The 24,380-nt window shown below is 36.4% G+C and overlaps 1 protein-coding gene across 6 annotated transcripts in view; it reads left to right on the plus strand.

The window, feature by feature from the left end:
- Nucleotides 1-3,376: 3,376 nt before the first annotated feature.
- PTPRM (protein tyrosine phosphatase receptor type M) overlaps nt 3,377-24,380 on the plus strand; it is a 351,616-nt gene continuing 330,612 nt past the window's right edge. For 5 of the 6 annotated variants that reach the window (XM_029959310.1, XM_029959312.1, XM_029959313.1 and 2 more), the window contains exon 1: nt 3,398-3,500. In XM_029959310.1, the coding sequence (XP_029815170.1) occupies nt 3,491-3,500 (10 nt within the window). In that variant the 5' untranslated portion in view covers nt 3,398-3,490. Of the gene's footprint in view, nt 3,501-24,380 lie in introns of all 6 variants that reach the window. The other variant, XM_029959314.1, reaches the window with a different exon arrangement.

Genomic DNA, 24,380 nt, shown 5'->3' on the forward strand with positions numbered 1-24,380 from the left:
AATATCTATAAAATGCACCATAAACCAAAGAATCTAAGTGGGATATGGATCTCCTGTTTTACTTATAAATATTTCAGTCAGCACAGAATTCATCCTTTAAAATACAGTTTGGCTATCCAAACTGTGATGTCAGTATAACAGGCAGGGAAGTTGCTTTGCTTGATTAAACTGTGTAACACACAATATGTATTATTGTTATTTTCAATTCTAATAGCAAAAAATGAGCAGAATTTCTCAAGTGTGCTACTTGATTATAAACAACTGCCTGTCTTGGCAGTGGCTCGTGTTTCAAAATGGTGTGACGATGGGAGACATTAAAGACCGCTGGTAATTGCTCAGATTTTAGCAGTGCTTGTTGATACCATGTGTCCATAACGTTTTATGAACTGGGACCTTGTACAGTCAGGGCATCGTGATTGGAAAATAGACGAAGTGCAGAAGAAGGCAGTAGGGCTTCAGAAGTGGCAAATGTAGAGGTTTGTCAAATGTTATGAACTGTTTCTAAAGAACTTCATCTTATTTGTGGTAGAGTCAGATGTGAGGGTCAGAACTTTAGGGAGAGAGCATAAGCCATTAGGCCCGTTGATGACTCTTGATTTACAGTAATTATATCTTGGCTAATTTAGCTAAGCTTTCTTTTTGTGTTTTGTTTTTTTCCATTAAGATGTTCAGTCTGTAAGCTTGCCTCCACTTCCAACCGCTATATATGCCATTTTAATCTCCAAAAAGACTTTACAAGAAGTCATGGCTGTGTAAAGCCTTCATTAGTGTTCATCTTATCCTTCATGGCTGGCTGTAAAAAGAAACATGGCTTGGCATCTGTGCTGTTAAAGATCTTCTGTATGCTGGTCGATTCTCTGGATGGGTGACTGTACAGCTTGATTACTCATAGTAATACTTGCTGCACTTTCCTTATTAGTTGTGGGTGGAAAGGGCTTAGGAATAGGAGTTAAGAAGTTCCTTTAAAACTCTTCCTATAGCAGATGTGAAGGTTAGATACTCATTTTGAGGAAATTGTAGTAATAGTAAACTTGCAAAAGTTTGAAGGATGTTAATGGCAAAAGGACATAAAGGACAAAAAAAATAGCTATAGACTTGCAAGAGAAATGAAGAAAAACAAGCGGTGAGACAGACAAGAGGTCTAGACAAGTAGAACAGTCATTCTATTTATTTACATTTTTTACATCTTCCTAATTCATGAGAAGCGAAAGAGCCTTTACTGACAATCTGGAATCACAACTCATGCCATTTTTCCAGTATTGGATATTTTGCAGTGCTTGGCTTCTGGGTTTGAGCGAGAAGACACCTTAAACTCTTCCGTCTTAACACTAGAGGTATATATGATGTAATGAGGTGTGGGAACTATTCCATACATTCATTGGTCCTGGTTTGGATTGTAAACCCTGATTTATGCCAGATTTTACTTGGGTGTGTAGTTTTTGCCAAACTTGACTACATTGTACGCTGCATAATTTGGTATTTGAATTTATGTCCTATTATCATTTGTAGTACTTATGCAAGGAAACTACCTTTTGCTTCACCTGTGGGTTTTTTATTGTTATTCCTTATAAAAAACACAGCCTGTGAAAGTTGATGTTTAGTGTTTATGTCTGAAACTTAGCTTGTGACATATTTTATGAAGTCTGGAGTAATATTTATGCAAGTAATGCAAGTACTAGAACAAATGCATAAATGACTGCCTAAATTTCTAAGCTTTCCCTTTGGAAATGTTGCAGATGTTATTTAATATACTTTATAAAAATCTCTTGTATTTCTCAATTTGTTTAACTTCAGGAGAGAGAGAGTTTATATATATTGTTATCATTGAGGTGAAATGTTAGCGTTTGGAGTTGTCAGTTTTTTAATGGGTTTTCTGTTCCCACTGGATTATTTAATTGAATCTTTTGCACTTTAATTTGTACAGAAAGAAGCAGTGGCCAGAGATGCCAATTTCCCTCATACTATTAGATCTTAACAGATACTTCCTATAGAAAGATATTTTAGAACAGAGACTAATACAGGATGACCTGTGTCTGAGGGCAGGCCAAACATGGTGTGTCTGGAAAGGCCAATGTAATGCTCTCACCGTTAAGAGAATAAAAAATTAAATTATTCGGCAACTGCATATAAAAATAATTTCTGTTGAAGATTATATGCTTGCAAAGTTCTTGCCATGAATCTCAAATATACAGCTGGACTAACCATTAGGAAGGCTGGACTTCAGTTAGGTGAAGTTTGTCAAGTATAATGAAATTTTACCTTCTATTCTGCATTTTGTTAAGGTATTCTGTAATGCCATTTTCTATGAAAATTTAGATTTTTGAAGTAATTTTTAAAGCTACATTTTGTCTGTTTCCTATTTTAATACAGCTTGGCAAGGCTAAGCCTACTGTGCCTATGGAGAGATAGCAAAGATGATGAATAGCCCTAAAGTTTAGTTTTGTTTGAACAGCTGCAGAATTTCCTTTAATATGGACAGAAATATCTGTGACTGGCGTTATATTTATTTTCCCAAATAGGAAAGATGTCATTCTTCACTGGAGTGAAACATCAAATAAAACAGAATTTTGTAACCCCGTGTTAGTCTCCTGTTGGCTGATAACGATGTAAAAAAGCTGGAGAAGTTTCCTCTGTATCACAGGATAAAAAGCAAACCTTTTCCGTTTTCTTGTGGATGATGTCAGAATCTATTCTAAATTCAGAACGTTAGTTTTTTCCCTACCTCAGCCTGGGATAGAATGGGCTTTTATAACATGTTATTCTTTTCTAATTTACTTAGAAGAGAGTGAGGAAAAAAAAGAGGAAATAATACTGTTTTCTTTCTAAGAGCTTGAGACTAAGCATAGGTTGACATTTTGCGGCAGATGTGCTGTATTGTATCAGAGGCCTTGATCCCACCCCTTGTTTGCATTGCAGCACACCTGGGAGCACCTAGGCCTTCCCTTACTTGGAAACCAAGGTACAGTAATATGAGCTGATGTTCCCACCTTTATGGTTTTCTTCTAAAATTTAGGTCCTCAGGCATGAAACAGTTTGTTTATCCCAAGGAATGCTAATATTGCAATCTTGTAATATTCTGAGTTTTGCTGTTTTTTATTTTGCTGTTTACTTTTTGATATCTGATGATTACCTCATAAGAGAAAATTTGTCTGCAGTCCTAAATCTGCTTTTTTACCTTTGGGATTTTGTTTTCACGACAAGAAGGTTTTATGCCCTCTCAGAAAGTGATGATTAATAAATAGATAAATGTTTGTATTAAAAGATACTTAAAAAGGACACAGCCTGCACTGAATGATGTTTCAGTGGCTAGGATTAGCTATTCATAATCTGTTATCCGCATACCTTGTTTAATTTTTCTTTTTGTGTTTCTTTAACAGGATGCTGTACTTTTGATGAGCCTCTCAGTTCCTGTGGCTATAGTCAGTCAGATGATGATGATCTTAACTGGGATCAGGTGAACGCACCGATAAAGCCATCCTCAGGTCAAGGGATGCCATCAGGTTGGTCTTTATTTTGCTTCGTTTCTCTTTGACGTTAGCTTATGTGTTTATTCAGCATTTCTTGACAGTACTGTTGTTAAAGTGCTGCTTCATCTAAATCTGTTAATTGCAATCCTCAGATCTTTCAAGTGATTTTTATGAGGGGTATTTTGCAAATCAAAGATTTTCTTTTGTTATGTGGGGAATATAAAGGTTAGAAAATAGAAGTAGAAACTTGGTGTCATCAGGGAAGGTAGAAAGAAAACAGAATGGTGTCATGAAAATGAATCTGAAGTAGTACTAGAAACGGGCAGACGGGACTACTGAGATTCAAAGGAAGAAGGACTAATAAGAGATAAAACAAAGATGGCCTTAGGCATTTTCATTGAAAGAGATATTAATCAAAATCTGCTATGAAAAGAAAGAGGAAAAGAAGTGAGAGTAAAAGCAGAGATATCCCAAAACAAAGGGTCTCAATGATAATGTGCTTTTTGCATTTAAAAGACATTTGTGATACTATTAGTTAATGTATTTTGTGCAGTGCATACAGTAGGACCTTGTTCCATAGCAACAACCCTTGCATTCTGCTGAACTATAAACTTACACTGTTAATTCAATCATTCCTTTAGGGCTTCACCCACACAAATTTGTAGAATCTGTCCATTGGTTTTAAACTATTCACTAGCCTAAAATTTACCAGTTGTTCTTTTTTTCTGGTTTTTACTAGACATGTTAAGAGTTCCCCCCATGTACTGATTTCCATCTCCTGGGAGATGACTGCCTTAAGCCCAGCTCAGCATCTGCTTTGGCTTTACAGACTGAGCCTCCTGTGACTATTGTCACCTAAAAGAAGGTGAAACGAAAAGACCACTACATAAAATCACTGATTGTAGCATTGAGAGACTTCTGCATTAGCCTTGTAACAGTATAAATATATCCATAACACTTAGAACTAGTTTTTGAATAAGGCAATTAGGAGATAAACAATGTGAATGTTCAGAAGTGACTGTAAGAACAAAACCTTAACATATGCACTCATCAGTAGTGTACTAATAAATGTAGTAGTATATGATGTGTACCAATTGGCCTTAGGTATCCTTCACTTACAAAAATGCTTCCAGTGGTCTTCACTGTAGATTTATCAATGCTGCCCTGTGTTGTGGACATCTTATCTGAGGTTCATTGCTGAACTGAAATACCTTTTCCTTCAGCATCTTGTTTCCTCTGGCAAAGGCAGGATTCCCAACTTCAAGATGAATGTTCAGTTTATCTGGCACTTGGATCATCCTTCTAGGATAAGTTCATTGTCCCAGATAAAGGAGGTTCTTTCAAATTCCTTTCTAAACTGGCTTTTGTCCAGTGGTCTTGGCGTATACTGCTAAACATTTTCTGAACTATTTCATTACTGCTTAATACTGTTTCTCAAGTTGGAGCTAACACACATAGCTTATCAGTCATCTTGGCTTTCAGTACAAGGTATACATTCTTTTTCTCAATCACTGGAAATTCTCTTTCTATTCCGAATTTCATTAATTACCACACTTCAGTTTTGTGAAGGCAGTTGTTGGTACGTGATGTTCAGTCTTCTTGGCAGATAGAAGAGGTCCAAATCAATGTTCTCTTATGTGATGACCACAGGCTTGAAGATGTTTTGGTTTGTTTTCCCAGTGGCAAGAGTCCAGGCTAGGGACTGGTGTTTCTATAGAGGGAAAATGATACATAGAATTTTATTTATCTGATATCATAAAGCTTGTTTCTTTTTTTCTGTTCCTGCCTTTTTATCAGAACTGAAATAATGTTCTGATGATCAAATAAAAAGGTATTAAATTTGGTAACAAGTTGTATTTACGGTTTGGGGAGTTTTATTTCTGCCCATAAAGGAAGTGAAATATGCTTTGGGAGCCTTGGGTCAGAAGATGAACGAGTTAGTCTGAGGAGGGTTGAGGATACTGGTGCCTTAAAAGGTCAAAAACCCCTTGGAGAGGGAAAGAAATGCTCATTTTTTGCAAATGAGAAACAGTTGTCTAAGGGCACAATTCAGTCAAGTGGTATCTAATTTTTCCTCATAATTTCATCTAAGCAGTTTTTTCCTGTTCTTGTTCAAATCATCATCTTAATGATTTTAATTAGTTTTCAGTTAGCCTTAGCCAGAGGGTTATGTGATACACTTAGAAAATGGTTTCAAGTAGTTTGTCAGCAGTTTCTGAGCTACATATTTTAGAAGAAATAACTTCAGATGATAATGAATAGAACATCTTGGATTAATGGTTTGTGGGGAATTCTTGGCTTGAAAGCAAAATGCTTTGTGCAACAATGTTGTAATACTAGACTGAAACAAGAACTCTCAGTTCAGTGCTCCCTTGTCAGTAGAAAAAAATTAATGCACGTAACATTCCTAATTTCAGGCAACATGCTTCAGTAAGTGAGTTGATGTCGATATATAATATTTTGTATAATTTGGTGGCAGTCAGGAGGGGAAACACACTAGTTATGGCATTTGATTTATTTTAATCCACATGAGACTGTTGAGAGCATAGCTGCACTTCAGATAGATAAATATTTTGGCTTGATATGTTATTTCAGTGGGACAAAAGAAATGTCATATAAGATTTGTGCATATGTGTGCATGCTTTAATGTGCACATTATCTGTTTACATGTTTGTGAATATTAATAGTTATTTGAGAGATTTTGGTTTAGATAAAAATTGGAGAGATATATCAAAGATAATAATAAAAACTTTCTAAAAGTGTTTCTTACCGTGCAAGTCGGATTGTTACTGTAGCAGAGAAATATGAAGTTACTACTGAAGTAAATAGGGTGCTAGTACTCTAATTTTCTTGATAAATAAAAGCATGGCTTTTAGTGAGTTAGTACTGATCTGAAATTGTGTTAAATAGACCCAAAAAGTAATGACATGTATGTATTTCTGTATATATTTGTATGAATTAAATGAGAGTGGTTAATTCATTGCTCTTCTGTTTCAAGTGTCCTGTGAGTCAGATGGAGTAAATGCTGTAGGAAGAGCAGCTCTTCCCTTTTCTCAGCCTCTGTCTTTCTCATTGTCTTTCTGTTCCAAGAATGTGTTTATAACAGTGTTCACAACTATAATTATAGAAACAGTCATTATTAATGCCATCTTGCATTATCCAACAGAACAGTTACAGCGGTTTGATATTAATGTGTTTATATAATACACATTCACAATTACAGTTGACTGTAAGTCCTCTAGTTGTAGTCCAATAAAGATGTCTTCAGAAAAATATGCCCAAACAGTACATTATGCTATTGGCAAGGTGTGGGCTGCAGGAGTGGCCTCTGCAAGAAGAGGCCAGTGACCGCCCTGTGTTGGACACATCTGATTCCAGCTGTCTTCAGTGGATCCACCACTGGCCACAGCTGAGGTCCTGGTGGCACCTCTGGGATAGCATGTTTAAGAAAGGGTAAAAAACACTGGGCAGCAGTTGCCAGAGAGAGGAGTAAGAATATGTGAGAGCACCAGGCCTGCAGGCACCAAGGTAGTGAAGAAGGAGGGGGAGGAGGTGCTCCAGGTACTGGAGCAGAAATTCCCCTGCAGCCTGCGTTGAAGACCATGGTGATGCAGGCTGTCCCTCTGCAGTCCCTGGAGGCCCATGGTGCAGCAGAGATCCACCTGCAGCCCGTGAAGGACCCCACGCCAGAACAGGTGTGGATGCCCTGAAGGAAGCTGCAGCCCATGGAGAGGAGCCCAAACAGGGGCAGGATTTCTTGCAGGACCTGTGGCCTGTGGGCTACCCACACCACAGCAGTATATTCCTGAAGGACTGTATGCCATGGAAAGAGATTTTTTTTTTTGAGATATTTAAGTGCATTGTATTAATTCTGCTGCAGGAAGTCGTCACTGACAGCGATGCAATTAGAATGTTATGGATTACTGTTAAAAAATACAAATATTGTCAAGAGTCTGCTCTGTTTGTCATTTGCTGGATATAATTTTATTCATGTCCATGTATTTTTTTTACGAAACACTGTGTTCAGTTGTGTAAAATCTTTCCACAGTGTTTCGCAGTTCCAGCTGATTTCTAAAGGACAGTAGCATAATTTTTATTCAAGGCAGTGGTTGGTTTGATATCTCTAAGGGGATGTCACTGCATTTGCAATGAGTCACTGGCATCGGCCTTTCATTCATTTTAAAACAGTTCAAATCCAAATAAAAATCAAATCTTCACAGGCTGCCTTTCAGTGCGTTGAAAGGATGTTTCCTGCAATGAAACCTTCTGTGTTTAATACAGTGCTGGTCGTAGCCAGGATGAGGATTCTGTTTGTGCTATTTGAGGTGAAAATAGATGATTTTCATGGCTATATGTGATTTTTTTGAATGGCCTAGTATGCTTATTTGTATTCTGAATATCTAATGTTGCATAATGTTTAGCAATGCCTATGCAACGTCTGCAGAAAATGCTTATATTAATTATTGTTTTAAATGACCTAGTAACCAGACATGCATAACTAGCAGATGTCCTATAAACTAGACAGTGATTCAGAGGAGTATTTTATATTGTAGAATGTGAAGTAGTTGTGTGAAAAATGTACATTGTTGTTTAATTGTGCATAGAAGAGTTGTGATCCATTTTAAAAAGACAGATAAAGTGATCAGTTGGCAAATGTGCGGTTCAAGCCAACTCTAGTGTCTTACCATGTGAAGTTGTAGTTCGTTTGATTTTCCATTTGTCATTAAATATTTTTTAGCGCGGCATTGCATTTATGTTTTATGTTAGCGGGGCTGCTTTTCTTCTGTTTTCATTCATATTGAAGATAATCCAGTACATTTCTTATTCAGTCCTGTTTCCCCCAGATTACTTTAAATAGCTGTATTTTTAATTCATTTGAACGCTATCAAGAAATAACATAAAGTACTATCAAGGTGTGGGAGTTGCAGCTTGCTCACTGTGTTAAATTTTTTCATAGAATTTTCTAGACCTGGAACACTAGCATGTTTAGCATTTTATTGCACATCCAGGTAATAGCTGCAGCCATTAAGGACATGCCTTTTGGCAAAGCAGCTCCAGTTCATGTTGACACATTCAAGCCAGTTTCCAATTAACTGTGTAAATTAATACCAGTTGCTACCAATGTGGAGCAACACGGAGATCAGACCGAGCAAACTGCCAGAATAGGGACCCAGCTACCTCTGTGCTGCCATGCAAGTACTGGAGGGGCTAGCTACTTTAAAAACACACCTAAAGACTTAGTGAGTAGGACACTTAACATGTTTGTTCAAAAACCAGAATAATGCCACCAGCTATGTCTGAGGTATTGCTTGTTGTTATAACTTACAGGAATCTTACAGTCATTTTTGTAACTTCTGATCTGACTTACAGATTTCAAAACCTGGCACAAATTCTGTGTTTATTACAAACATTGAGCATCCAATATTCTTGCAGAGGGAAGTAAAAGATTAATTAACATCAGAAACCCATTTTCTGAATCAATGACAGACAATGTTCTTGGCTTCCTTAACCCTAAAATAGACAATTTATTTTAACGTATTTTACCTACAAATAAAGACTAATACAAAAAGCCTAGTAGCTTTCAAACAAATTAGTGCTAATGATTTCCTTACTCTTTTGTTATAGATGTTCTCTACATGTGACTTTTTAGTTTACACTTTTTTCTTCTTTTATAGAACAAAATATTTTGAATATGAACAGTGTGGCTCATGAGGTAATACTTAACACAGATTACTGACTTTCAAATTTTCATTTGAAGCAGTGGGGTTTCTGTAGTGTTCATAACTAACTTTGGGATATCAGTTTTCTTGTTTGCTTACGAGTTGCATCAGCCCTCTCATATTTGAGTACATAATTGCAGAACATTCTGCAACTCACGGAATTAAGTGGGAGACACTGTATTAGAACCACCAATAGATGATAAAGATTTGTTAAAGATGTTTGGCTCGAAAATGATGATATAATAAATTATGGCATTTTTTTAATATTTGAGGAACTCTCCTCTTCTATTGAAGACAGACAGAGGCTATATGAAAGATCTGGGAAGTCACTTCTCATTAAAACAGAGTATTCTCAAAGTAACCTGAAAGATAAAGTTGACTGCTGAGGGTAATTCTGTGTAACACCGTGTAGTGCTGCAGAGTGCTAAGCAAGTCCTCTAGCCTAATTCATTTACCTTGCTGTGATTACATGTCTCCTGCTGAGGTTATATCTAACACCTGCCATCATATATGCTGAGAAGCAGCTACCATAATAAACTAGACACTGGAGCTGAGTTTACGATGGATTTCTTGACAACAAAAATGTTTAGGATTAGAAAGTTTTACTGTTTTGTATTGGAAACCCAGTATCCCTCACCATCTTCCACCCATAGTGCCAGACACTATCCTGCTGGTTAAGTGCATCAGAATCTAGTCTCATATTTCCCTGCTAAATTAAAAGTAGAACTACACTGAATAAGTGGGCTTTTGTTTGTGTGTTTGTTTTCCCTTTCTGGAGTATTCATGAGGAGTTCCTTCAGATGAGGTAGGAGTACCCCAACAGGAGAGAGGAAGCTGAGGTAAGAGAATCCCAACAGGAGAGAGACAAAGTGCTTCATGCTGTAAAGCCAGTAAAAAATATATTTTTTTTTCATTACATTCTGGTGAATTGGCATTTTTCAAGTGGAATATTGGTCTGGAAAAGAAAAATGAATTTACTTTTGGTAGGGGCTCTTGGTTCAGGAAAGACCATGAGAAGAATGTAAACTTTCTGTCCTGGCTATATGCCCAAGACGTATAAATGTACCTCAGGAAGCTTTAATCTAGGTAGTTTGAGACTCTCTAAAAGTATAAATGAAGTAGCACATGCTTTAGTGGAGGGTTCCCTAGGTACTCAGTGCTGAAGGCATGTTAGTGCACTGTGCCATGGCTGTCTCTACTGAAACTGCTACAGTTTCTGCTCTAGTTTTAGCAGACTTGTGTTAAGTAGCAATACAATTTTTGTGCTTTTTGCCTGGCTTTTCTCTTCCGTTGAAAAATGAAAATACCAATTCCTGCAAAGCTGTGGCCAGTAAAAAGCCTGTGAGGAATGCAGATAAACAGTGAGTCTGAAGATCCTCCTCTAGGAGCTACACTCACTACATTGCAGGATCAGGAGAAAAGAGAATAACGAGAGTATTCCTAAATAAGCTTTTTCTTGTTTAGTAATTAATCTACTGAGAAAAAAAAAACCTCTTAATTTCTTGCAGTCTTCAGGGCTTTTCTTTCAGTCTCATACTTATCCCATTAGATTTCTTCTCATCCATCCTGCCCTTTAGAAACTAATAAAGTGTGGATCAAAACCTTTCCTTATATCTACAGGCTTTAAAGTGGGGAACGTGACTGCCTCCATTTCAGAGCCTAAGTCAGTTGTTTCCCGAGTTGGAAGTCAGTGGCAGTGAGCTGGAGATGGATTCCATCACTCCTCTTTAGGAGCACAAACATTAGGTTTTTTGCTGAAATTTAAGAGGGATTTCTTGTCTCAATTATATTTATGGGAGGTTTTTTCATCCCTTCTTACAACACTTAATTTGTTGGCAAGCATTTATGACTGATAGTATGTTGTTAGCAGGTCTAGCTGTGACTGTAGTAAGAGTGGCCAAAAAATCATTGATTTGAGGCAGAGGTCATTAAATGCTGTATCAGAAAGTTATTTGGCAAGCCTGTTGTTCGCAGAATACTGGTTCTTTAGGTTGAATTTGAAATTACTCTGAAGCACAAGATAGTGGTAAAGCAAGCTTCTTCCTCATCAGTGTCAAAAACCAGGCCTGTATGCTGATATTTTCATCACAGTTAAAAAACAACGTGTTTTACCATCTCCTGTTGTCTTTCTTCTTTTACCAGAGAATTATGTGGTTTAAACTACTTCATTAACCTTAATCAAGCCTCATAGGAAGTGCTTTTTGTAGTATTTTAAAATCTGATACACAGTAGAAGTGTACTGGAAAATGGCTAAAATTTTGCAGACACTTAGTGTCTGGGCATATAAACAACGTTTTTCCAATGAAAGGAATTGGTTCAGCCAAAAGGAGCACACTTAGGAGACTATGTATTGCCACCTAGAATTTCTGCTTCCAATGTGTCTTCAAGTGCTCACAGATTTCTACACTTTTAGGACTTTGCTCCCAAGTTGGGGAGAGTTATATGGCAGTTTGTCACGTGGCAAACGTGGCAGCAGAGCTCAGTTATTGCAGAAGCAAAATGGTTGGGTTGTATTTAAGTCCTCTGGTATTTCCCAACATATCAGACACAGTCTTAATCCTTTATATATACTTACAGAACTCAGAGTCAGAGAAGAAGCAATTAAAAGGTTTTCATGGAACTTCATGAGCTGAATTAAAGAGCTCAGTACTTTTGTTCTCAGTGTTAAAGCAATATAGTTATTTCCCTCACCAGCTGACATGATGCTTTCTGCATCTAGAAGTCGCATTTCCAATCAGCTGTATTTCAGTAGCATGACGGAAAAAAAATCCTATCTGGACCTCATTGAAAATGTAATGATGTACACAGCCATTTAATGAGAAAAGAGGTGCAGGTAATTATCCAAGTGATAATGTTGCAGCAGCTAATAACATCAGATATTTGTGATAATTGCATGCAAACAGTTGATCATAGTTCTGTGCTTCTCACGTTACAGATTTGCAGAACACCTTTCAGTACACATGTATTCATATTAGAACATGGAAGCCACAGATGCAGTTTTCTCTCCAGTATCTTCATATACTACGATTTTGCATTAAGTTTAAATATGACTGTGTTGTTACTTAAATTTTTACTAGTTTGTTTTTCCGCGTGCTTTAGAGGGGAGAAATGTGCTTCTGCCAAATTTGAGTTCCTGATTTCCCCATACTCTTACAGCATTTACCTCTTCCAGATGTCATAGTGAAATCTTGTGCCATTCTGGTTTCTTCTGAAGGATGACATTGGTTGCTGTGTTGCAGCATTCAGCTCTTCCCAACACCCCAAACACTTTCACATCAGAAAAAGGTGAGCGTGACACCTGGATTCATAAAGGCACATAGAAACCAACAGTAGGATAAGAGTAAAATTGAGGTGCACAGGTTCAAAACAGTGATGATGGAAACTCATTGATAGATAGATTGGAGCATTGTCACCTGGTCCTGAAAGCACCTAAGCACCTATGTAAGTCACACTGTAATGAAGGGGAGTTCTCCAAGTGCCTGATGCGTGTGCAGCTGAGCATGGTGGCACCATCCTGAACTCTGGAGTCAGAGGTTGTTCTTCCCAACATGTCTGTCTCCTGCAGTTGCACAAGAAACAGATTAAAGACATAGCAACGATGGGCTGATCCCTAATGTATTCTCTTAGTTACGTGTTGAGAGCTACAAAAGAAGGGAAGGGAATGAAAATTTGCTAAAGAGGCAAATTTCTTTCCGTGCAAGGCCTGCGCAATAAGACCACTGCTCAAAGGAATTGGAGATGCTTCTTTCTGAAGCTTTTTTACATTCATTTCTTACAGTTGCAAGGAAATGGCTTTTCCCAAGATGAGAACCTAAGCTGGTCGTTTGCCCTCTTTCTGCACATGGACATGTTGTAGGGAAGAAATCAATGAGAAAGCAATCTATAGAAGAGAAATTAAGATTTGTCAGGCATTTGAGAAGGCTCTGGAAGGAAAATAGAAGGTGAAGAGAAGCAGGTCTCTGGTCCAGTCTTTTGCCCCTACAGTATTTCAGGAATTTTCAGTTAATAGAAATCCAATTGCTGTTTGAGTGGCAGACAGCACTTACCCTGGGTTCTCACATCTTAGGAAAGGGATCCTACCACTGTACTGTTACTTGAAAGGACAGTGTCACTATCTCTTACAAGTGATATCCCAAGAAAAAACTGAAAGAGAGGACAGGCTTTTGGAGGAGGATTCTGGACTCTTCTGTATCCCAAATAAGGAAGTGTGCTTTTGTAGAAGCTAGCAGGGTACCTGAAGAATGGGATGTAAAACTTGTCACTTTTCTTGGCATTTCTTTATGAGGTTTCCTTATTAAGCAACCACACTTTTGAAAATTCCAGGGTAATAGTTGATGAGGATCCTGTTCCAAGGAGATGGGTTGGATATTGTGCACCAACTCTTGAGCTAACGCCCCTCAGAACTGATTAATCTAGAAAGCATCAGGCAGGACAAGGTGAAGATGTTACCTGAGTTCTGGAAACTCACTGTGTAGCAGCAATAGTAATGATTAGGTGACAGAAACAAAAAAGTCATCATATTCTAGAGTAGACTTGATTAGCAACAGCATTAAGTTTCCTTCATGAGTGCACCCTGTGCTATGTGAAACTTTTAAGGCAGCCTGTGGCCTTCAAATTTTAGTGGAATAAATTGATGTACCAATTATAAAAATAAGTGGTATTTTTCAGCAATCACATTTAGATGTTACGTTGGCTATGATGTTCTTGCCGTGTTTAATTTTAGTGTGAGGCACATTGGCGAAGGCAGAAAGTTGTTTAGAGAAATGTCAATTCAGACACTTTACTTACATGGCTTGCAAAATGCAAGCAGCTTTACTGGCAGATTTTTTTTTCCTACTTTTTAGTGTAGAAGTACTAACAACTATATAATTAGTAAGAATTTAATTATTATTTTAGTTACAACAAGGAAAAGCTATATTTTGCAAGGATATATTATAGCGCCTGTTGAATTTAAATTATCCATGTTGTAGATTGTATACGTTGAGTTGTACTTTTAAGGTAACGGAAAGTATTAAACAGATCATTTTAGCTCCCGTACAAGTCTATAAAGAAGCAAATTTCAATTAAAAAAAGAAAAAAGAAAAAGCCCGTGGAATACACATTGGATATGTTCTGTATGTACCAATGAAGTCTGGATTTTTACATGTAAAAAGTGAATTTATATTAGATGTGGTCTTCATAGCTGCATAGCACCAGCAGTATGACAGTATTTCTCTGGTGGTACACATCTGTTTTAATTAACCTTGTCCAGCCTCCCCTGTAGCTTCGTCATTCTTGTCTCCGTCTTCTCTTGAAGCCTAAATGTATGGGAAATGCCTCCAACTCTTGATTTGACATTCTCTATAGGTTCAGTATAAGGTTCAGTATAAATACATCCTTTTCTATCAGGTTATTCCCCTTTATAGATGGTAGATGTCATTTTCACTAAACTTCAGTATGTTCTGACTCAACAGCCAATAGATCATAAAGAAATCTTCACCAAAGTGTTTTATTTCTGGAATCTAAAATCTACAATTGTTATGATATACTGAAAGATACTTAGCAATGCACATGTGAAATTACCCAGACAGAAATAAAAAGTTTTGTATGTTTGCTTCCAATTAATGAATTTACCTTTAAAGTTCCAGAAAAGGGCTCCTCTGAGATCTTTTATTAACCCATATTACTGTCATTCAAATAAAAATACTCCTTTGGAAAAGCTACTAAAGCTACTTTGCCACCTGTAATATGGAAATAAAAATGGATACTGCAGTGATGCTGCTATTTATCTTTTGTGTTTGGCGAATAAAACCTGTGCTGTGTAATATAGCATAAAGAATATAGAAAATCCTCTAGTATAATCTCAGGTTGTCTAGTTTCTTTCACTGGTGAATTTTATTCATATTGAGAAGAAAAGCATTTGAAATTATGTAACCCGAGGCCGCTATTTTGTGTGTAAATAGGTAGGCTGCTTTTACGATGAAGGTGTGAATTTCCTTTATTTTACCATTAAAGAGCCTTTCAATACTACTGTAAAGCTGAAGCCTAAAAGAAGTTCTAATTTTTGTGCTGCATTTGTTAAATGACAGATCTTTGCAATGAAAGCAAACTTTAATTGCCAAAACATTTATTCATTTTTGTTACTTTGAGATTCTGGGGTTTTGTTACTTCAAGATTCTTTTCTTTTTCCTATTCTGCATGGTTCATGTGCTGTTCTCCCTTCCTGGGAGAATATATTTATGTACAAGAAGAATTTAATTCTCTTATCCTTCTGCTTTAAGCTCAGTATGTTCATGAGATTTCTGTGTACAGAAAGTATTCATATCGCCTCTCTAAATTGTGCTGAATCCTCTAAGCACACACAGACTTTACATTTTACATCAGCTGTCATGTTTGTTTATCATGTGCCAAATTTCTCTTTGCCACCTCTAAACTCGAGGTGGTTTTTCTGAGCATTTTTATTTTTCAACGGATTCATTTCCTAGAGAAAGCTTTGTTGGTGTACCGCGTTTAAACATGTCAATGATGCAGAGTCTAGGGAAGCAGAAACTGTTAAATTCTCTAAAGGATTCTGAGATATCCTTTTTTACCTAATAGTTGCCTGAGCTTTGCTTTGCTTTGCCTGTTAAAATGTGTTCCTTTATGTTATTCCTCATTTAAAGAAAATTTGATGGAACATTTGAAGATAGGTCTAGAAAAGCACACACATTAATATTTATGGCTGCGTGTATTTCGACTCCAGAAGGCCTGACTAGCAATTGGATATAACCACGTTGATGATTTTCAGTACATCTGCTGAGCCACAGGATATTCTGAGCAAGGTAGTTGCCTTTACTTTGAAATGAACACATGAAGAGATTTGGTTTCACTTGGCTTCTGCAGGCACAGATGCATTACTTATATTCAAGATAAATAATATTAGTCTGCTTTTTTCCAAGGCATTCTTCAATACCTCAATACTTAATACACAGCCGTGTAACACCTGCTTCTTTCCATGTCAAGATTAAATTGTGAAAAAGCATGGTATTATAAACTGATAAAAATTTTCTGCAACTTTTTGGTTGCTAATTAAGTGCAAATAGCAGATGACACTAAGTTTTGCCCTCATCTGATATTCTTTGTCTACAATTCTGAAGTTTGTTATACATGACATGTTAATTATAGCATTGTAACAAAAATTTTAATTACTGTTTTTCTTTGTTCAGTACATTCTTTCTTACAGCGTCAAAAAGTATTTTACATCAAGTATTCTTATGGTCTTTTACAAGACCCATACCTCATTGTTAGAAATTTCTAAGTAATTTTTTTTTAATATAAATGTTTTATTATAATAAGACAAAAGTTCCTTATGGAAGTTATGAGGAGAGCATACTTGAAATTTAAACAAGATGTTTATTTTCAGTAATGTAAGGACTGAAAAAACGGACATTGTATCCAACTGGGGGCTGAAGCTGAATTACAGTTACCATGTCTATCACTGCCATTGGCTTCATCTGAACCTTATTTTCTTTTGTTAGGCTAGATATATCCAAATACTCACAACTCAGTTGTAGTGCACTGTATTTTGGGAGTATAGATTGCTTGTAATTCAAAATAATGATAAACTTTTAAGCAGAGAACATGATCGAATAATTTTTCTGTTTCATTCTTTCCTCTCCTGCTCTCGTACTGCTCGTCCCTCTGCCTTCACATCCTTTTTCAGGAACAAGAAAGAGTAGCTTGTTCTGTATAATTGTTTTACCTTAATTTGGGGTATTATACTGATAATTCTTTTACATTGAGGAAATATAACTGTAGTTTTACTTTGCAGTTCCAAATGGTTTGTAAGAATCCCTGAAATATTTTCAATTTGAAACTCAAATGGGAATGTACTCTAATTTTATTGAAGTTCCTTTGGGAGAAGGATTTATTTTTGTTTTTTGTTTCTTTACAACATGTCTTAGTATTCTATATAGTCAAACAGCAGCACTTTTCAAATATATGTATTACTTCTGGTCAATGAGAGTGGAATATTAGGTTTCTTAAAAAAAACCCAAAAAACTCTTAAAAAAACCCAAGCTCCAGTAAACCAAAACCACTGCAGTTTTTGAAACAATAAATCAACTACTTTCATACAAGCAACTGTATAATGAAGTAGCATAATATTTAAATATTGATGTGCTAAATGTAGAGCAGATATTAAAAGCTACCACACAAATAGCTAAAGGAAGAAATTTGCTGTGTGGACCATATGGCTGCATCATATTGTAGCATGCATTTTCCCTAAGCTGGGAGCATTAGCTTCTCTTGCCTCTATAAAACTTTTTTTTTCTTTTTTTTTGACTACTAGAGGTCAGGAAAAGACTGACATGGCATCCAGATTGTCTCAGCCCACCCTGCTTTATGGTTCGTAGCCCTATCTCCAAAGGGCTGCTTTTGGTTTTGGGCCCAGTCAAGATGCCAACTGCTTGAATAGATTGGCATCAGATCCAACCTAGTATTGCCACAGTTGAGGTTCTTGCAGTTCCCCTCAGTATTTTGCAATACCTCTCAACAGAGACAAGAGAGGAACTGAAATGTTACTCAGACTTAGTGCTCAAAGGTAGGTTTCTCTTGGAGTTTTAGACTTATTTCATTAGTTACATCATATTGTAAAACTACACTTGGCTGTGCAGGAAACCTTTAAATGACCAAATAAGCATTTTCTGAAAACTGTTTTTAAGTGTGAGAAATTAAATCAGAAGCAAGACAAGGGAGTACACATACAGAGTTAGATTGGCTGGGGGGAAAGAGCAAATACAATAAACAACTGGAAAAGGGTGCTTACAAAATAAGAAAATAGGAAAAGTACATACTTATTTTATGGTCTTGTGGTAGATACTGTCTGTCAACAATCATCCTTGAAGTCTAGTTCAAGACACGATCCAATTAATAAATGTTGTCCCTTTTTTCATCTTGTGATGGGAGTCAGAAGAATCTGTGCTAGATAAGCAGACAAAGATCATGTTGTGGTTGGAGTGGGGCAAGTTGGTAAATCATGATCTGTGGTCAGTAAAATTGGTAGCTTGTGGAACAGAATTGGGAAGGCAGGAGGCATTTAAAAAATAAAATATCCAATAGGATGTTGGAAAATTGTGTGTTAAGATTCATTCAAGTCTAATGCATACTAAAACTCCCAAAGGAGTTGTTTTGGGTATTTTTCGGTAGTTTCTTTTTGTACTAAAGCAATATAAAGTTGAAATGAGGCCTTTCTGGGTTCTGTCAAATGAATCTACCTTTCTTATCCTGAAACACCTTTCTTCAACATTTTGAAAGGGAATGGAATAGCTCCTGCTTTTAGAAGCCTTTCACGATCATGCTATGCATTCAGCTCCTATTTTCCTGCAGTACAAAATCATCCTTTGGAAGAAATGTGATAGGCCACACTGCTGTTACTTTCTGTGTTGGAGGTAGACACTGTCAGCTCATCCCTGTCAGTTTTCCTGGTCTGTCATTAGCATGAGAACTGGGAGGGCCATAATGTCTTTTCTTAAAATAGATTAAGGATCAAGCAGTTATTAGGGTAGGGATAGATTTCTTGCATAAGTTTTCTCACTGAAATTAATGAAGTGCCTCTCTAGCTGTTAGACTGCAAACATTTAAAATGTGATGGAACTGTTTAACTTTGCTGTAACTGCTTTTGCAGGAGACCTGAAGCAATACTCTTTGTTTTGGTAAGTGCTATCTCACATAACAAACAGGATTGTTTAAATATCAGAATTGCTTAGGATTTAATTTTTACTGAGGTTTGTACAACTGGAGAGGCAATACAGACATTACTTTTATTTCCTATGGATTAACTTTGCCTAGTTTTTAGGCAGTAATTTCACATGTGGTTATATCAACTTGATCAACACCTTCCTTTTTCTATTGATGAGCAGCAAGGCTGTGCCCTCACAGACGAGGTGCAGTTCCACAGCATCTAAATGCAACTGGCAGAGCCAGTAACAGGAATAACGTCATGCCACTGGGATCCAAGGGAAGTCCCAGGTCCAGGGTCCAACTGAAGGCCTGGGGCAGGAGCCGAAGGAGAAGGGGTCTGAGTCAGTGGTTGATACAGAAACTGATGGCCCAGGACTGCACTGAAATGCCCTGTACCATGGGCAAGGTACAGGGCGGGACAGTATGGCCTGATAGTGCCCCTTGGGGATCCGACACCACCGTCTCACACATTCCAGCACTAAAAAATCCCCAACAACAGAGAAAATAGAAAATCAGTTGAGTCCTTGGTTTGGTTTACTGTGCAGCCTCATAGGACAGAAAAATAGGAAGTCACGGTAGAAATGTGTGAATCACTTTCAGTAGCAGTATGAGTCTATAGGGCTTAAAGAGCAGTTTTGGCTACATAGGTAGGCTTTGAAGTGATTCATAGACTAGCTTCTGAGTGTCTAGCTGATATGTAAGAGATGGTGTATCAATAACAGTTCAAACAGTTCTTTGCCCGTTTGAAATACAATTGCATTTGAATTCAACAAAATTTCATGTTGTACCTAGAGAAGCTAAAGGTTATTGAAGGTAAGGTAATTGGAGGTTATGCATTTAAGAAATGTCTCCTGAGAAAAGACCTTTTCTTTCTTCTGTCAGCTTGATCTGTTTTCTGTTTGTTTAGCAAAACTGAAAAATAGTTTAGTCCTGTTTTAATTAAAATAAGGGGGAAAAAAGCCCAGAAGAAGGTGTTTGTAACAAGATATTTCCTGTGGGTCAACCAAGCAAAGTGTATTCCCTTACTCAAAGTTGATGACCTTGGTATCTCTTAAGCCTGATAAATCCAAATATTGCTTTTTACTATGTAGTAACTAGTCTTTCTGTTTCCGCCTTCTGCTAGTACTAATAAAACAGTAAACCCCATATAAACAGCTTCAATGGGCTTGACTAACATAACTGACAAATAAATAATAGTACATTGTAAACTAAGTGTTTGTACTCAGTACTACTTACGCAGTTTGGTTCTACTTTTCAGGAAACAAGAAAATTAATCAAGGACATAGTAATAATCACTAAAAAGTTACTATTTGTTTTAATTTCCAGAACAAAATGAACTCTGTATCTCATTTTTGTGGATGCGATGTGCCCATTTCTGTTTCAGTTCTGTGTGAACTGACAGTTATTGTCCTTGTTTCATGCCAGTTTTCTTGCATGGTAATGTAAAAGCTTGCAAATACGAAAAACAGGGCAGGGATTGAGAAAAGTGACATTGATCACTGATGACTATTTGTGGGAATCATTTATCATGCAAAAATAACTGCAAACAGCACATAGTATGGCCCTCATAAGCTAATTTCCCATTAGCTGGCAGTAATAAATTTATGCTCTTATTTATCCAAGAATGTCAAGCGTTTTTTTCCAGAAATGAGTAACACCTCATATCAACCATGAGGCTGTGGGGTGTCCTGCATAATTTACAGACAATCTAATTGACCTGTGCAGGTTAAGTGACTCACTTGAGATAATGAATCAGTGGCAGAGTGTGAAATAAAGATGATAAATACTTAAACTAGTTTATGATTCCTAACAGGACGCCTGCTTTGCTTTCCACTCCAGAGTACCAATGCTGACTTAAAATCTGCAATCACCTTTATCACAAGCTTTCATTGAAATATAGAAAGTCCTAATAAAAGAGGCATTGGTAAAATACCAAATTTTTATAATGAATATTTGCACTCAGCACTGGGTGATTACAAAGAAAAGCACTAGGAGCAGTGCAGGTATCCCCACATAATATGACAGACGTTGCTTCAAAAGTTGCGTATCTTTCTCACTGCAGTGAGCTTCAACTCACAGATGACTCAGGTGAAGCATCTCTTTACACTAGTACAAAGTTGGTAAAAGTCCTTCTTATTCTTTAGGGAATTTTGTTTCAGAAAGCCTGAGCTAAACCTCTTCAGCCTCTATTCAGCGACAGAATGTTGTATAAGTGCTCCAAATGTGAAATTTTCTCTCCAGATAATTTTACTTTACACTCATTTATAAACAGTAATATTCTGTTATTACTTGCCAACAGTACTAAATATCTTTTTTAAATTTCTCAGTGTTATCAGGTGACACAGATTTGTGATGCAGATTGCTTTTAAAGAGCTAGAGTGTTTCTTTGGCAATTGAAATTTCTAAGTCTCCCGTTGCCAAGGCTTTCATTTTAGAGACCAAGTCATCATGCAGGTCTAGATGGTCACTAGTCATGTTTTTCAGCATCTTTGATGATTATTTGAAGGTCTTGAGAATCCCTTTTTACCCAGGATCAATTTGACCGTTTTGAGACTAAAACTTGTAACATGTTTGTGTGAAGATCTATGGAAAAACAAAGCAGAAGGGTAAGGAAAAGTATATAAATACAGAGCTTTTAGTAGACTGTTCAAAATTATTTCCACTGGGTTTTTTATTAAAACACCAACTATATTTTAAAAATAGTGAGTGTTTATATTGCTCTTTTATTATATTAGCTGAGCTTTCATGACACATCCAACCCTAAAATACTACTTATCTGTGCTACTGAGGTATCAGAGTCATTGTTAAGTAATTACAGTACTAAGTATCCATTTCTTCTTATCAGACAACTAAAAAAAATAAAGAAGAAAGGAAGGATTGGAAAGATCTTTCTAGGTCTTAGTAACCTAACTACTGAAGTTGCATAATGTAAAAGGACAAACAGCTAGTTTTGCTGTCCTAGCTGAGACAGATGAAAAATCATAAATATGATTTTATGCTAGAAATTTGTAAGCAAAGGTAAGCTACAGGGAAATATGAGTTTAAATCTCCCTGTGGATAAAAGCTAAATATTAGAGAATTTTAGTTATTTCTGGGGATACAATCTCTCTTGAAGTATAAATAATGCTTCTAACTATTTAAGCATGTGTTATGTTGTTATAGGGAATAAAATACTTTCTACTTTCCTCCTCATGCTTGATTAAGAAGTAATTTCCTGGTAATGATTTTCTTGGGCATTTGAGAACCTTTAAACAACATTTTTAGTAGCATCTCAGAAAATCTTTTTCAGATTTTTTTTTAATGGACTGAGCTAGTGTTTCACTCTTTAAAAAGAAGAGAAAAAAAAGAGATCTTTTTAGCTGCTATGAAATAAAAAGAATGCTACAGAGAATAATTGAAGTGCTTGTATTTTGGCTCAGTCACTGGTTTTCCATCTGTTAGAAAATCATTTGAGATTTTAAAGGTATGAAATACTATTTTTGTTGTTTAATGCAGAATTAAAATCAGTTCATCTAAAGAATGGTTTTCACACATAGTTTAGAACACATAATGGGTAGATAGATAACTGAGGGATGTAAGGATGCGAATACTTCCTATAGCTTTAAGACCCTCTTTGTGTGTTTAGATCACATTATGTTGCTATTCGTATAATTTTATGTATTTCTGATGAAGTTCAAAGGCTTCATCTACCATGTAGCAAGCTTCCTGGTACCTGTGAAGTTGGGACAAGCCAGGCAATATAAATACTTATATACACAATCCAGTTACAGCTTTAGAAATTATGGTGTCTGTTTCCCTCATTAACAGAAATCAAGGAATCGTGATTCAAGGAATCCTCCTTTCAAGAGGAATCTGCAAAGTTAAAAAATCATCTTCTTTAGTCTGTTAACATATTGAGTGCACTTTCAAACTTATTTAGTTGAAGAATGAAAGGGGGTTGGGCTGTTGAATATTCAGTCGTAAGGAAGTTATGCATGAGATGGTCAGGAGGAAGCCAAAGAGATTGATGAGGTTGGCATCCTCATGGAGGAAAGAAGCTAAGTAGAGTGTGGCAGGACAAGAAACTTCAGAAAATGAAAGAAAGAATTAGACATATAAACTGTGACAATCTTAGACTAGTGCGAAATAAATGCCAGTACTTGTTAATAATAACACAGGGAACCTAGCTACAATCAGAAAAAAACCAACCTCTCCTCTCAGGAATCCTAGCTTTACATAAATATAATTTTTTTTAAAGCAACTCTTTTTTTAAAAGGAATTAGGTTTTGTAGGATTTTATTTTTTTTCCTAAACCTTTGTTTCCTTGTTTGCTTTTTATTCTGAAGGATAGGATAGCAGTAGTTACAGACTACTGTTGATGAAAAGTTTACCCGAAATGTATCAAGGCAGCAATTGTTTTATGAAGGGCAAAGACTTTTAAATAACTGAAACAAGCTATAAATTGTAAACATTTAAGTTAGTTTTAGTGCTAATCTTGTTTTAAAATATTTGTCTGGGGAAAAAAAGAGCTTTCTAGAGAAAACAGAAGTTCAAGATTATTCCAGTCTACTTGCTTGAGGAGAAGTTTTGCCCCTTACTTCTGAGAAAACCAAGAGATTCATAACGTATTCTTCTCATCTGCCAAACCAGGCTGAATGTTAAATTATTTCATGTTAGCAATATTGCTAGCCCATACACGTCGAGGAAGTTCTGAATGAAGTTTTTATTTTAAAAAGGCAGTAAGAGCTTGTCTATCATTGACCCTTTTCAGTCACTGCTTTTTCACTTTCCTGGTATGACCTCTCTGAATTTTATTACTGAAATACATGAAAAGGTGGCAGTCTGTTACAAAAAGATGAGAGGAAGCAGTATATTTGTAAGACTGGACTGATTAATTCTCACTGACCTCCATTACAATAATGATATCAACCAATCCACCTACTGAAGTGATAATGAAGTAGAAGTAATTAGAGTTTAATAAAAAATCTCCCTTACATTATTTTTTCAGGAAATTAACTTACATTCTGTTAAAGCTTAGTGAGTCTTGCCTCCTATCTCATGAAAAGCCTTATCAAAATGATGAGCAAAGAGTAGGAATAGCCTAGATGCGTTTATCTAGTAATTGTTCATCGTATTGCAAAGCCTGTCGAGTTACAATCTGCACAAAAAATCAGGTTTGAGTGTTATGAAATGGGTGATGTCCCTGCCTAACTGAGAAGTTTTTTTCTTTTAAAAATAAGTACATTTTGAATGATGAAAAAAGCCCACTATCTCTAGAGACTTACGTAAGAGAGTAAAAAGAGGATTTATTTTCAACAGACTTCTTTAGCTAAAAAAGTTAGTGCAAACTTTAAACAAAATGCAAACAGTGGTGTACAGCTTCTTGGGAATGACAGATAATTCATACTGTGCATAAACAGCGTTCAGTACGTATCTGTTGTGATCCACATAGCAATTTCTGTGTCTGAGCAGGCATCTCAGAATATTTGTTTAATATATCCTCACACTTCAAGAA

Source organism: Manacus vitellinus, unplaced genomic scaffold, assembly GCF_001715985.3.
Source record: "Manacus vitellinus isolate BGI_N305 unplaced genomic scaffold, ASM171598v3 scaffold_1_pilon, whole genome shotgun sequence".
Lineage (NCBI taxonomy): Eukaryota > Metazoa > Chordata > Aves > Passeriformes > Pipridae > Manacus > Manacus vitellinus.